The 15,772-nt window shown below is 33.3% G+C and overlaps 1 protein-coding gene across 1 annotated transcript in view; it reads left to right on the plus strand.

Moving 5' to 3' along the window:
- LOC130448614 (microtubule-associated protein futsch) overlaps positions 1-15,772 on the plus strand; it is a 172,264-nt gene that overhangs the window by 148,072 nt on the left and 8,420 nt on the right. The window contains exons 3-7 of the mRNA XM_056786046.1: positions 392-564; positions 817-1,156; positions 3,598-3,821; positions 4,577-8,042; positions 8,118-15,710. Coding sequence (XP_056642024.1) covers positions 392-564; positions 817-1,156; positions 3,598-3,821; positions 4,577-8,042; positions 8,118-15,710 — 11,796 coding nt within the window. The remainder of the gene's footprint in view (positions 1-391; positions 565-816; positions 1,157-3,597; positions 3,822-4,576; positions 8,043-8,117; positions 15,711-15,772) is intronic.

Consider the following 15,772-nt stretch of genomic DNA (forward strand, 5'->3'; position numbering starts at 1 on the left):
CTTTCGATGGAATTCGTCACATTTTTTTAGGCCTTCAACGGCGCTAAAATATCTGATTTAACCCTCATATATTTTTATGGGACATCACAAAGGAATGCAATTACAAGAAGACCCCAACAAATTTATAGAAAAATCATTGAAAAAATTAAAACGTCACTTCTGACGTCTCTTCCGAGAAGGTACGACAAAATGGAGTGATTGGATTACGTAATTTTTAAAAATAATTCTTCTTTCCTTTTTGTTGTAAAATAAAATGTGTTTCACAGTGAATATATTTTTATAGCTATAACGTGCGGAAAAGAGAAAAACCTTTTTGGAACACCCAGTATATAACTTAATAGTTAATAGAACATCCCCATTAGAAAATAATTACCTTTTTTTTTAATTACAGGAGAGCGCCTAATACAGTTTGCTTCTGAAAATCTCGTCACCGAGATCCTAATCCATCCTGCTGTTAGCACACTTGCGCAATGTATGCGTAATTTACTCAGTAGTTTCACTAGACATCGTCATATTATCCATGCTGGGTATACTTTTGCCGCTAATGGCTCATGGGCTTTACAGGTAAATGTCCTCTCAACTATTTCTTATTATTAAGACGAACATTTTATAAAAACGGAGCAAAAAAATTTCGCCAACAGAACGTTCAAAATTTTGACAGTTGTGTGCAAACAAATCGCCAAAAAGATATCTAACTTTTTTCTTAGCATATAATATATCGAAAGATAAAACTATGAATATGTCTGACATTTAGTGGCACTTTGAAATTGTTTTTAGTATAAAAACTACAACGTAACAAAGCTTTTTAATTTCTAGGATGGTACATTCTCATACGTTGACTTTTGTGAAGCCTTCCAAGAATTGGAAGTACAACGTGTGGTTCGTGCTTATGAAAATGGAATCAGCATGGATATCCATTGTTCTCCTGAAGGAGATTGGCCTCGTTTACCCAAAGAACCATTTTCTAAAGCTTGCAAAGTACGGATTAACCCTACAGATGTTCTTACATCTGGTTCTCCAGCATTATCAGGATTCATAAAATACCTTTCGCCGTTCTTGATTCCTATTGCGTTAGAAAATCTATTGGAAAGTTCGGATGTAGTAGGTAATATTCGGTTCTCCAGACCTACGTTGTATGTTTTTCCTGGAGGGCAAGGTGAGTAAATTCATATAGTCTCTAAGTTTTTATCTTGAAACTTTTATCTTGTAAAAGTTGAGAAGAGGATATAATATTTTCTTGCGATGTCAACTAGATATGAATAAATAAATCGAAAGAGAATATTAAGACTGTTAGAGCACATACAGCACTCTCATTGATATCAGAATCTAGAATTGAGATAATTTTAAAAAGCTTTGATTTCTTGGGAGTTAAAAAGATAAATTAAATCTTGCATAGGATTTCGTTAGATAAAAATTTCAGTTAGTTGTAATAAAATTATCTCAGGTAAACAAACGAAATTAAATTTTTCAGAAATGTTGTTTTGGATTCTCCTCAATAATTTTTCAATTTTTGATTACAATAAATTCGCCTACTGCCAAGCAAACAATAAAATGAAATCAAAATAATGCCCTTTGAAAATATACATATATGAGGGTGAGGCTATATATATGGAGGTTCAAGAATACTGCAAATCTCTTTTGGAAAATAATTTCATTCACATTTGTAACCCAAGCTTCCAGAAACTCGAGGGCAATTATTATTGGGATTATTTTCACGCAAAAATTCAACTGTCTGATGTCCAGTATATAACAATACATTATCGGGATACAACATTAACCTGCAACAAACATCTTATGGTGTACTAGTATCTATACGTTGATGTTCCATCTTAATTGATAGCACTAATTTTGTACTACGAAAGAAAACTGTGTGATTAACTTTCTTAACAAACTTCTGCTTCTTCCGCACCATTGCTGGTGTCTGTTAACCTTCGTGAATCCTCACATAGCTCTACTGGCGGGTATGAATATCATAAAATGGTATGAATGTTTCATCGCCACCATTATTCCACATTTCTAACGTTTTCCTTGCGATTCTTGCTCGCTATGCATTTTTAAAATCATTCGATGGGTTAGGTATATAATATCGATCATACGTCCTACTATCTCAATGTTTTTAACTGTATCTGAAGGACAGAACCTATACCAGCGAAACACAGTAGCTTGTAACGGACTTTCTTCATCAAATGCACGAAGCAACTGTCCAAAACTTCTCATCACACATGTTCTCTTAACAAATTCATATTATCTACTATTTACTTGGTGATAGCAGCATATCAACTGCAGTTAAACATTAAGAAATGTTTTCGTGCAGCAAATAAAGCGCTAATGTCAGCTGTCATCGTACATTTGTTGCCAGGCTAGAGAATAGTGATTGATTTGGCAGTTATAATTTCGTGCGGCAAAATGGATAACCAACAAATGTTTCATAACAGTTTATTAGTTCATACAATTGTTCATTATTATTATGAATTATGTAGAAAAAGAAAAGTACCAGGAATCCTTACATATTTATATATTAAGAAGGAAAGAAGGCACCGAAAAGTGATATGCTATTGCCTCAATTTTTCTACAGAGAAAAACTAGTGGATTTGTGGCTACAGAATTGCCTTCTCTTCTATCAAAAACGGGTATTTAATTTCAGATTAGGAAGAGCCAGAAGAACGATAGAGAATTCTTTTGGTATTCTGGTTTCTAAGTGGAGAATTGTTAGTTATTCAAGCATCAGTGTGTTTACATAATTGGCTGATATTGGCAGATATTAGAGATGAAAATAACATACAATAAATCGCACCTTCAATGGTTGATCGTGAAGATAGTTACGGATGTTTACCGGGCTCTTGGAGAACTGAGGCGAGTCAATACAATGCATTTAATGATGTATCTAGAATTGGAAGCAATACAAGTACAAAAGAAGCAATAAAAATAAGAGAAGCATTTACAACTTATTTTAATAATGAAGGTGTTTAAGATTGGCAAGACCAATATCTTTAAATTATAGTGTATATGTGCAATGAAGTAAAAAATCAAAATTACTTATCTAATATATAATTTTTGACATAATTTTAAGCTAAAAATTTTAGTGTAGGATTTTAATTTAATTTAAAAAAAGAGGTATAAATATAAATAGGATTGTAGCAGATAAAGGCATATTAATTTAAATTTTAAATACAAAGTTATTCAAATTATAATAAACTTAAAATATGAAAAGTATGAAATCTTAGAAGAGTAGTATTTTTGAACTCAATATTTCGACAATATCTTTAAATAAACACTATGTTTTCATCGAATACTAGCTGTTAGTTGAGTAAATGCAACTATGGCGAATGCTCGCGGTACTTTCTGTACCACGTGTGAATCGCGGCGAATAACTCACTGCATTTATTACTGATGGCTGATAGTGTTTAAAAATAGTGTTTAAAAATGCAATGCTGCCAGCTCTAACTCTAGTTCCGTAACATCTCAAAATATACAGATTAGCCCTCGTATTCACATTTACTTGTTTAAAATTTAATGGCCTAGTTTTTATATAAGTGAATGTTACATATATAATAGTGAATTTGTGCACAGCTTTATTGAGTTTCTTTTGCTTTTAAGGTGATGCTGCTCTTTTTGGAATCAATGGTTTTAATATGCTCCTCGATGGAGGCTACTCAAGAAAAGCGTGTTTTTGGGATTTTGTGAGACATTTAGATAGGTTAGATGCTGTGCTAATGACAAGACTGAATAATAGTAATGTAGGAGGAATTAGTTCAGTACTAAGAAGAAAGAAACAAGATGCTCTTTATCCACAGATAGGTCACTTTTTTTGTAATATTCAGGTAAGATAAATATGTGCCATATTTTCAACTTTCTTTAACACATGAAATACTCAATATCTAGTATTTCTAGCGCTATTAAACATCTTGTAATATTGACTTGACTTGACTCTAAGGGGTCATTGGACATTTTTTGTCAGAGTTAATTCTCATGCTAGTTTTTCTAATCCAACGTGTAATTTTTATAGCAGATGTTTAGACTTTGAAGAGATATTCTTTTATTTCAAGCATTTAAGATACATTTGATAACAAATTTATCGATAAATAATAAATTATACTATGCATGATCTTTGTTAGATTTTTCAATAACAAAGATCGAATTGTATTCAGTTTGTTCTAAAATCTAAAGAAATACAAGGCATGCTTGGCCCGTTCTCTGCCGAGCACATATGGTGACCTTGTAAATGATTTTACCTGACAGATTTGGGGAACTGAGCAATGTCTATAATCATATTTGTTGTTCTCCTAATTGTCTTATTAAGAGCATAATATATTTGATTTGCTCTTTTGGAATTTTTTGATACAAGAGGTTCTTTTGTTACTGTAAGCATAGTGATTTCCCGAATTTTGATTTTCGCACTGAGTATCTTGTTTTGATTTCATTTATTAGTAATAATTAGTATGATTTTTATTCTCCATACTTTTTCTCGAATATCCATCTGCTATTTTCTATCATATCAATTTCATTTTTAAAAGCTAACAGATTAAAGTTATAAAGAGAAGAAAATTATTTAATTGGATTTGTTTGTTTATTTCAGGAGAGAAAATCAATTCTGAGTCCAGACGGTGATAAAGACAAAGATCCACTTTTGATAAATTTGCTTGATGAAGGACAAGAAATCATATCCAATTTACGCCATTTACATCTGAATCCTCAGGTCTGTTATAGAGATTCCGAGCCTATTAATTTGTACCATAAAGTAGGACATGGTACATTAGATATGTACGTACTTAGTCCGGCCAAAGACTCTAAAGAAGTCAGGGAGTTCCTATTAAAATGGAACCATAGTGATCAAAAACTATTTGCCAATGCAAAATCTAGCCGAGATTTTAGTTTTCCAGTTCAAAATCTAATTTCTATATCTGCGTTGCTGGTCTGGCGTCCTGCTAATCCGAACGATACCATAACTAGAATTCTCTATCCAGGAAGCTGCCCACAGAATAGAATATTAGAAGGTTTAGATAGGCTAAAAAATTTAGAATTCATCAAATATCCAACATGTTCGGAGAAATCACTTGCACCCATCTCAACTTCTAAAAAGACTGCCAAAGAAGCTATGTTCGATAAAATCATTCCCAAAGAAAAGCCTGCGATTGAAAAGAAAGAGAATAAATTCATAGAGAACGATGCTCCAGCTGTAAATGGTGATACAAAAGATAAAACTGTGAAAAAATCTGATTCAACTGAAAGTGATAAAAGTATAAGAGCTAAGAAACTTGAGGAACAAAAAATTATAGAAAATGGAGAAAAACCTAAACCAAAACCGAAAACTCAAAAATCGAGAAGTGACTCTCAACAAAGAAAAAAACCATCTGACAAAAAATCCCCTACGCTACCGAAAAAACCAATCGAAAATGGCGAAGCTAAGAAATCTATGAAACAATCCCCCATCACCACACCAGCTAAGAGTGCCAAAGATGCAAATAATAGAAAAGTCGTAGAAAGTAAGGTTAAAAAAGAAGTTGCTAAAGTACCTCCTACTTCTGAATCCAAACCAAAAGCAGAAAAAGTAGAAAGGAAACCTATTTCTAGACGGCCTCCAGCTAAAAAAGCACCAATTAGTCCTGTCAAGAAAATTGTAAATGGAGTGCAAAAACCTGATAGTATTTCAAGAAAAGGAAAATTGGACAAAGAAGCTACAACTGATTCCAGCACAGTTAGTACTCCATCTGCAGATCAAGAAAGTGTACTTAAAAAAGACATATCAAAACTAACACCCGAAGAACTACAGCAAATCAAAGCACAGGAATTAGCCGAGTTGAAAGAAGAACAAGAAGCTGTAAAAGAAATAGAAGCAGTCTTCAGAAAAGGGGAAGTTCGAAAAGATGAAGAAGAGGCTTTGAGAAAAGTTAAAGATATTTCCATTGATGACAAACTAGACACTGAAGAATACCTGATAATAGAAAAAGAAGAAATTGAGCAGCTTTCTCTCGAAGAAAAAGATGCCAAAGAAGAAAATCAAAAACTTGCCAGAGACAGCGAAGAATCTGAAAAACTAAGAAAATCTAGTAAAGAAGAACAGGAGCTCGAGAAACAAGAAATCCAAAAACAATTGAAAGGCACTGCATCTGAACCAGATGAAGCTTCTAAAATAAAAGAAGAAATTCAAAGCAGTAAAGTAACTAGTCCAGAAGAAAAAGTAGATATATCAACTGATAGGAAAACTACCGACAAAGAAGAAGAAGAAATTAAAGATGTTGTAGAGTCTCAACCAGATGAAAAAGTATCTGCCAACATTAAATCTGGCGATACCACTACTGCTCCAACTTTACCAGAAGACGAACGAATTCCTCTCGATGAAATAAAAGAAGACAATGGAGCCATTGAAGAAAAATATATTAAAGAGGAAACTAAAGAAAAAGAAATTCCAACAATACAGATTGCTGTAAAACCGTTTGAAGGTGTTTCTAAGTTACCAAATGTAGTTGGAATACGACTCGACAAACAACAACATATAAGAGATATAGTAAAAACTCCAGATGAAGTTGCAGACTTACCTGTGCACGAAGAAGTTGACTATGAATTTACACACGAATTAAAAGTAGAAACTCCAAAGTCTAATGAAATTGTAGAAAAGAAAATTGACCATGAACCAGAACCAGAAACCGGGCTCAGTAAAGAACAAGTCAAAGAAGAGGAGCCTGAAAAAGATAAAGATGAAGATGAGGCAAAAAAGATGATGCAAGAAGAATTGAAAACTTTAACAGAAACTGTTTTGAAAAGCGAATCCGTTCTAGAAAAAGATATTTTGAAAGATTCAGAGAAGAAAATAAGCGGAAAAGTAGATGCATCCAGAGAAGAACATGAAATAGAGCTGGAAAAAGATAAAGTAGATGAAGGAATAGATGTTGATGCAGAAATTGAAGAAACTGTAGAAGCTATTCAGGCAACACAAGAAATAAGTGGCAGACAAAAGAGATCTATAGATTATGAAGAAGAAGCAGCACCTAAAGATAAAGATATGAAAGTTAACGACATTATCACAGAAAAAATGGATATTGCACCTGCCAAAGATTCCAAAGAGCTGACCAAAGAAGAAATCGAAACTCAAGAAATTGAAAAGGTAGACAAACCTGAAATCGTCCCAACAACCGAACAAGAATTTCTAAAAGAAGTTAGAGAGAATACAGATCAAATGAAAAAAATTGATGATAAATTACAAAGCCTAAAAGATGCTTTGGTCGAACCAAAAAGTACCACAGAAAAAATAGATGACGAAGAAATATCTCAAACAGATAGAGATAGAATTGAAATTTTAAAAGGGACCACGATTGACAAACTAGAGCTTGGGCGTAAATCACCTAAAGAAAGAGAAGAGGACGTTATGAAAATAGTTGCTGGTGTAGCTGAAGTTCTAAAGTCAGATGCACCATTAGAAGAATTCGAAGGCAAAATACCAATCACTACCTATACTCCATACACTCAAGAGCTTCGCGAAACGCATATTACAACCGTTGATTCCCCAACTATAGAAATGAAAGTAATCAATACTGACATTCCAACGATTCCTGAAGAACCACATATAGCAGTTTCTTCTTTCTTAGAAGAAGAAAGGAAGGCCACTTCAATACACGAGTCTACGGTAGAAACGAAGTTAGCTAATGAAGATAAAAGAAATAGTTTAATTAGAGAATCTCAAGAGCTAATGATGGCGACATCCAAAATGCTTTCCAACATTAAATCTGGAAAACCAGAGGAAATTGATGACGAGAAATCTAAAGAAGAAGTTGAGTCGCAGCTCGAAGATACGGATGAAGAGAAACCTGATGAAGACGTTGGTACAGTTCATAGAATGTTAGTAACTGCATCGAGTGAAGATGGTGGAGAAGAAACAGAAATATGTCCACCAGGCACCATTATTTTCTCAAGAAGCTCCGAAAGCTCCGGAAGAAGTTCTCCAGATCCATCTCAAAAAGTTTCGAAATCTTCAATTGTTGATACAGTTTCAGATACTCTAAGCACTGTAAGACAAGTCGCAGATCTTCCGTCTGAAAAAGATTCAGGTAAGCTCTAATTAAAATTTACTAAATTGATTACAATTCTAAAATCGGGAAAAACGCTTCTTTTTACTGTTTTAGGTATAGACGATGCTGATCAAGAAACTCAAGAAAAAATATCTGATAACGAAACTGGCAAAAAAGAAAAAACTGAAGAACTTTTAATATCAGGAACATTCAGTCCTGATAAAGATGTTTCAATTACAAGCTTAGTCAAATTAACTGATACAAAATCAAATGAGGAACAAGGATTTTTGGATAAAATTGGTGAGAAAATTGAATACACCCTTACATCTGATAATGACATCAAGCTGGATACAGAAATAATCGCAAGAAAAGAAAGTATTGCGAAAGAGAATACAGACGAATACAAGCTATCTCATACAGAAGCAGATAAAGTTATCGAAGAAACCTCTGATTCAATTTCCACTGTATCTGATGTTACTGATGATAATAAAGATGTAGTTACTACCAAAATAAATAAAGGTGAAACTAGTAAAAAACCAGAAAAAGTAGAAGACACAATTACTATTGAACAAGATGAAGTTTTCAAAGACGTTCAAGATAAACAAAAAGCAAATATTCATGATTCACTCAAAGATTCATCAGATTTTATTGAAAAGAGGGATGATGTGGTTATAATTAAAAAAGTGTCTCTACATGAGGATGAGAAGCAAATAAAAAGCAATATTCAAGAGGATATTGAAACTTCAATTAAGAAAATGGAAGAAGGTATACCACCAGAAATTAGAAGCACCGAAAAAGAAATTGAAGCTACTACTCAGGAAAAAAGTGAAGGTAAAGAAAATATAATAACTCAATTCAAAGATGAAGTAGAAGACGTTTTCGAGCAAAGCATACAGGATTTGGAGATTAAGAAAGATTATAAAGAAATTACAAAACATGAAATAAAAGAAACAAAACATGAAACGATTGAAGTAGAAGACGTTTCCAAAAAAACCATGCAGGATTTGGAGACTAAGAAAGATTATAAAGAAGATACAAAACATGAAATTGTGGACATAAAGTTTGATTTACCTCTAGATAGACAGAAAGATGTTATAGTAGAAAGTGATGATATGAAAGACGAAATCGATGATTTAGCTTCCAAGAAAAATAACGACGAAAACTTGGACACATTTGATAAGTCAAATTCCACTGAGAAGAGGGAAGATCTTGGTAGTAGCGTGAAAGATGCCGAAGAAAAAGAAGTAACACAAATTTTGGATAAAAGTAAAAGAATACAAGAAGATTTCAGTTCAAAAGTTGATACCGTTCCAGACAAAAAATTAGCTATGGAAACAGTTGAAGATATGGCTCTAAAAAAGCCTGCCCATGATCTTGAAGAAGATATTGAAAATAAATTAGCCTCAAGGCAAAAAAAGTGGACAGAACAAATTGATGCTGTTTTGGACAAGGAACAAGATATAAAAAGTGGAGAGGAAGAAGTTGAAGCCAAAGAATTAGATGTAAAAGAAGGGGAAAAGAGAGAAACCTCAACTACTAGTTTGAAAGACAAGAAAGTAGGGGGCATAGATGATACACAGGTTAAACCAGATAGACCAACTGCATCTGTTGAAGATACTAATCAAGATATACAAAAAGTTTCGGATGTTCCCAAGAGTCTTGAGAAAGACATTCACTATCAAGAAAATGAATTACAGTCGGATGTACCAGTTGATAAAACAGTTGCAATAAAATATATTGATAAAACTGCAGATACTTTGAAGACTGTCGTTTCGGAGACAATGGTGACAGAGAAAGAAAAAAAAGATGATATCACGGGCGCAGCACAAAATGAAAAAGATAAACTTACAAAACCAGATTCAGAGATTGATAGAGTACATGAAGACCCCAGTGAAATTATTGTCAGGGAGCTAGAAAAAACCAAAAAAAATATAGATGAAAATATCAAAGATGAAATATCAGATGAAAAGTATCCAATCATAGATATAATAGGAATGAAGTATGAGGATACTATCAATGAGACAAAAGCGCTCATAAAAGAATCTTCAAAAGATAATGTTATTGAAAGTATTAAAGATGAATTATCGGAACAAGACCTGACATTCAAAGACCAGATAACTGAAGGTGATATATCAACCAATCTGATTGATAAAATTTGTGAGTCACATTATCAAGAAGATCAAGAAGTGACAAATATTGTACGAGAAAAAATACATAAAAGTACAGAGAAACCAGAAGAAGATATAGCTGACGATTTTACCATCAATGCTACAATTACTGATTTACATGATACCAAAGAAAATATCGTCGATAGCATTAAAGATAAAAAGGTAGCAATACCTGATAAGGAGAAACAGCTCTTACAGAATAAAAAAGATGATTTTATTTCAACTCATTCGGAAAAGGAGAAAGATGTTATTGAGAGCGTCAAAGACAAAAAAGAAGATTCGGAGGAACAATTGACACATAGAGTATCAGAAGCAGACGTTAAGCACGACTCTAAGGGAGTTACAAATAGCATACAAGATAAGAAAGAAGATATACCAACAAGTTTTGAGGAATCAAAGCTCTATACAGAAGGTCTCCAAGATATGACAGTAGACGTTATTGACAGCGTTGACGATAAAATATCATTGAGTACTGAGCAGTTAAAAGATGGAGTAAAAGATGTCAAACATGTCTCAACAGATAGTGTAAGTTATACAATCACTGATATAAAAGATCTTGAAGAAGTTTTTACAGAAAAGACGAAAGATAAAAAAGAAGATAATTACAAAGATTTTAAAGAATCAACGCAGCTAACAATAGAGGGTGTGAAAGATGATGTATCAGTTAGTATAGGAGATAAAGTAACTGGTTTGAAGGATATGAAAGAAGATTTGATTGATAGCATTGGAGACAAAAAAGATGCAACTGCGAAATATTTCGTAGATTCTAAGAAGCAGTTGATCGATAATGTAGAAGACATTAAACATGAAATATCGACTAGTATAAGTAATACAAATGCTGATATACAAGAAGCAAAAGAATTTATTACAGACGTCGTGAAAGATAAAAAACAGGAAATAGAAATAAAGGAGTATTCTGAAAAGCAATTAACACAAGAGATAAAAGATACTAAACATGATTTGACATCCAATGGGAGTGATGCTTCACGAGATAAAAAGGACGATACCACGAGCAAAGCTAAAGAGAACAGAGGAGAACTTGCAGCGGCGATTGAAAAATCTAAGGAGCCATTAGCCGAATATATGAAAGATATTGAAGACAAATTATCAGTAACAGTGACTGATACATTCAATATTTTACAAGATAAAAAGGAAGATATCACAAGCACAGTTGAAGATAAGGGAGAAGAGCTGGCAGAGGCAATTAAGGAATCTAAGGAGCCATTAGCTAAAGATGTCGAAGATATAAAAGACAATTTATCAGACATTGTAAGTGATACAATCCATGATTTACAAGATAAAAAGGAAGATATTGCAAGCAAAATTGAAGAGAAGAAAGAAGAATTGTTAGAAATTGTTAAGGAACCATTAATTCAGGATGTGAAAGATATAAAAGAAAATGTATCAGTTCCTATGAGTGATACTGTTATTGGCTTCCAAGATACGACAGATTTTTATGTCCACGGCATCAAAGATAAAAAAGAAGATATTACAAGTCGAGAAACTATGGATCCGTTAACGACTACTATTACTGATACTATTACTGACCTGCAACAAGAAAAAATTCCGGTTATTGACGACACTGACGATAAAAAACAAGAAATAGAGGTAACTAGCCAGAAATCAAACGAGACGTTAATAGAGGACATAATATATGATTCATCTCTTAGTAAAACTAAAGAAAAATCCTCATTAGCTATTCAGGATCCTAATGATCATTCAAAGGAATGCGTAATAGATATAAAAGATGAAAAAGCCGATATAGTTGGTTCATTTAGCGAGGTACGGGATAATAAAGATGAAACTGAAGGTAGCATAAAATATGTAATGGAGACTATTGCACAAGTAGCTGTTGAAATGTCTAGAAAAAGTGTGACCGAGGAGCTGGTTGGAGATTCTGAGGATCATGTTACAATTAAAAAGGATGACATTTTGCACAAAAAGGTTGATACTATGAATAGCTTGGAAGGCAATGATGAAGAAATAACAACTGATGTTGAACAAATAGTTAAACCAATTAAAGAACACGTCTTAGGAAGTGGAGAAGGGGTCAAAACTGAACAGATTCAAAATAACGATGATATTAAAACTACGTCAGCAGATATAATCAATGATTTCACATTGAAAAGTGATGAAATGAAGTCCCATTTAGATAATGAGAAATACAAACAGGAAACGGATATAAAAGACGCTATACAGAAAATTGGAGAAGATGGTCTAAATAATATGGGTAAAGGAAAAGACGTCTTTGAGAAAAATAAAACTACTTTGAAAGAAGATGTAACCGAAATTGAATCTCAATATATCAATGAGGTTGTTGAAAAGAAAGACGAAGATCTTGAGAGAGATATAGTTCAGATTGTAGAACTAGAAGATCATTTGCATAAGGTGAAGGACGAACTCATTAATGCAGTAGCGTCAGTGAAAACGGACAAAATAGAAGCAGATGCAGACAAATTACTGGATGTTATTTGCAAAAAACCAGATTCTTTGAAAGAAGATATTGAAGATTCACACATCAAAGAACAGTCTATTGAAAATAATATAGATCAAAAAGTTTTAACGAAAATAGATGGAGCAGTGGATAGTACAAAACACCTAGACACTACTGATAGAAAAACATCTTCATCGACAGAATTAGATGAACAACTCGAATTTCAAAGTGAAGGTACAGTTACAGATGATGTCAAGGAGATGATACAAGACATGATATTAACTTCACAGGATATTCCTAAGGAAAAAATGGAATTTGAAACAATACCTGATGAAGAAGATGCGATCCATACTAAATTTCATGAAACAACAGATTTTGTAGAAATTAAAAAAGATAAAGACACTGGTGAAGTGAATATCGCGGAAATTGAAAAGCATGTAGACAACTCCTTAACCGACTACAAAACGATTGCGGAAAAAGAAGAAGATAAATTTTTAGTACATACAGAAAAGACAAAAGATTTGAAAGAGCCTATAACGGGAACTATTGATAGTAGCTCAGAGCGGAAAGATATAATTAAATGTCCAACTGAAGCAGACCCAGAGAAACAAGAAGTGGGAACGAAAATTATCGATAGTAGCTTAGAGCAAAAAGATACAATAGAAAGTACAATTGATGAAATCACAGAGAAACAGGAAATGGAATTTTCCGTACAGACAGCGACTAGAGAACTGGTAGATGATAATAATGAGAAAAAAGATATCCTTAAAAAACCAATTGAAAATGTCGCAGAAACATTAAAGAGAACAGAAGAGTCTTCAATGAAAGGTATTACAGATACCACCCCTGATACTCGTAAAATTGCAGATGATGTAATTACAAATATTAAAAAAGATAATGTCGATTATTCAACTGATAAATATGATAAAATTGAAGAAACTAAAGAAAGACCTATAGAAGGAGTATTATCCGGAAAAGAAACTGCATTAGAACATCAGTTGATAGGTGGTATTGCCTCTATTGACATAAAAGACCGAGATGACGAGGAAAAAAAGGGTGAATCATACAAGATGATCATAGATCGTGTGTCTGAAAGTATTGAAATTGGCGTAAAAGATATATGCAGTGGAATTTCGGAATCCAACCAAGTAGTAGAAAACATCTTGAAGGAAAAAAGTGAAGAAATAACTAAAGATAAAGATGAACTGGTAGAGTTCTTGGAAGGTACACAAGAAAAAATTGAGGGATTGATTCATAATAAAGTTCAGGAAAAAGTTGACGATACAACAAAAACTAAAGACGAAATAACAGAGAACTTGAAAGAATTAAGGGAAGCTATTCATGGAACAGTTGAAAAAAGAGTAGAGGATATGACTGAAATAGAAGATAGTTTGAAAAAAGATTTAAGCTCCCAAAAAGAAAAAATAGAAGGAGCAATTCAACAAAGTTTTTTGAAAAGTGTTGAAGGGGCGAAAGAAGATTTATTGGATAAACAGCAAGTACTTGAATATACCTTGTCGGGGGTAAACGACAAAGTTACTGACACAATATCTAAAGTAATTTCTAAAAGTGAACAAAAAGTTCACGATACTATACAAAACACTGAAAATGATAGCAAAACTTTTTCAAAAACTTTGGATGAAGGAATTTCAGATTCCCTAGACTTTTCTGGGACTGGGAAGTCAACAATTATTGATGAAAAATTGACAGATAAAGATGAAAAATCTCCATCAGAAATAGAAACTATGGATGAAAAACTTATGAAAAAAGAGCAAATTCTTGAAGAAGCAGTGGATGATATCGAAGAAACTTTCAAAACCGTAGTTAGTATGACTGAATCGGTTATATTTGATAAATGCTCCAAACCGGATGGAAATGATTCACCGAACGACGAAAAAGAAGTACAACAACAAGAAAAAATACTGGAACATTTTTCTGAAGATCTAGAAGGAACATTCAAAACGGTAGATAGAATGTCTCACGAATTATCATTTGAAAAATGTGATAGTAAAATAAAAAAAGATGATACAGGTATGGAGAAATCGGATAGGGAGAAGCAAATAACAAAAGAAGAAGAAACAGCGGCAGTACAATCTACTGATAATTTAGGACAAACTTTTGAAACTGTAGAGGAAATTACACATGACGTAACCTTCTCAAAATATGATACAGAAATTGGAATAAAAGATATTTCCAGTAAAAAAGACGACATAGATAAGTCATCTCTCGAAACGGAATCTAAAGTTACCGAAAAAGGAGACAAAGAAACAATGGAGAAGGAAAAATCAGAACCATTAACAGAAGAATATTCACTGCCAAAAGATCATTCTAGTATCCCTATGCCCATTCCAGAGAAAAAGTCTGCAGAATTGAGCGATAAGAAACAAGATTGTTTGAAAATTGCTACTATCTCATTAAAAGAAGAACAAAGTGACGAGCTAAAAAAACGTGAAGAAATACAAAATAATTTATTACATGAAAAACAATTTCCTGGGGGCGTAACTCCTCCCACAGCTCCAGCAAGTCCAAACGTAAATGACGACATTCGCTTAGTGAAGCCATCTGACTTTGACGCAGATGCAATATCTAGGCAAATACTAGACAAAGAAAGTGATGATGAAGAGGATCAATATAGCATCACATCTCAAATTGCACATTCCAGAGACTCGTCGCAAGCCGATTTCGAGATTATACGAAGTCATGATCCCATGAATATGTCATTCTACGGAGCCCTTCCCGACGACGAAGCTATAGATGACTTGCACGAAACTTCCAAAGACAAACCACATGAATCTTTTGTTGATAAGACTGATAGTAAAAGCAAAGGAAATAAATGTCTGGATACACAAGTACCATCAAGTGCAGACCTTGATAAAAAGAGTTCTATAGAATCTTGGGGAAAACCCTTAGAGTTGCCGGCACCAACATACCTTTACGAAATAACAAAGGCGAAGTATTCTACAATCACTTATCAAAAAGAAATAAGATCCGACCAAGATTCCCTACCTAGTACTAGCATACCATCAGAAACCATGGATATGATGACAGCTAGTTTCTACGGAAATCTTCCTGGTGATGACGAAACAGATCCAATTCAATCATGGGGTAAATATTGAATAACTGAAATTTTTAAATTGATTTTTAACTTTAACGTTTACCACTTTCAG

The sequence above is a fragment of the Diorhabda sublineata genome, chromosome 9 (genome assembly GCF_026230105.1).
Source record: "Diorhabda sublineata isolate icDioSubl1.1 chromosome 9, icDioSubl1.1, whole genome shotgun sequence".
NCBI lineage: Eukaryota > Metazoa > Arthropoda > Insecta > Coleoptera > Chrysomelidae > Diorhabda > Diorhabda sublineata.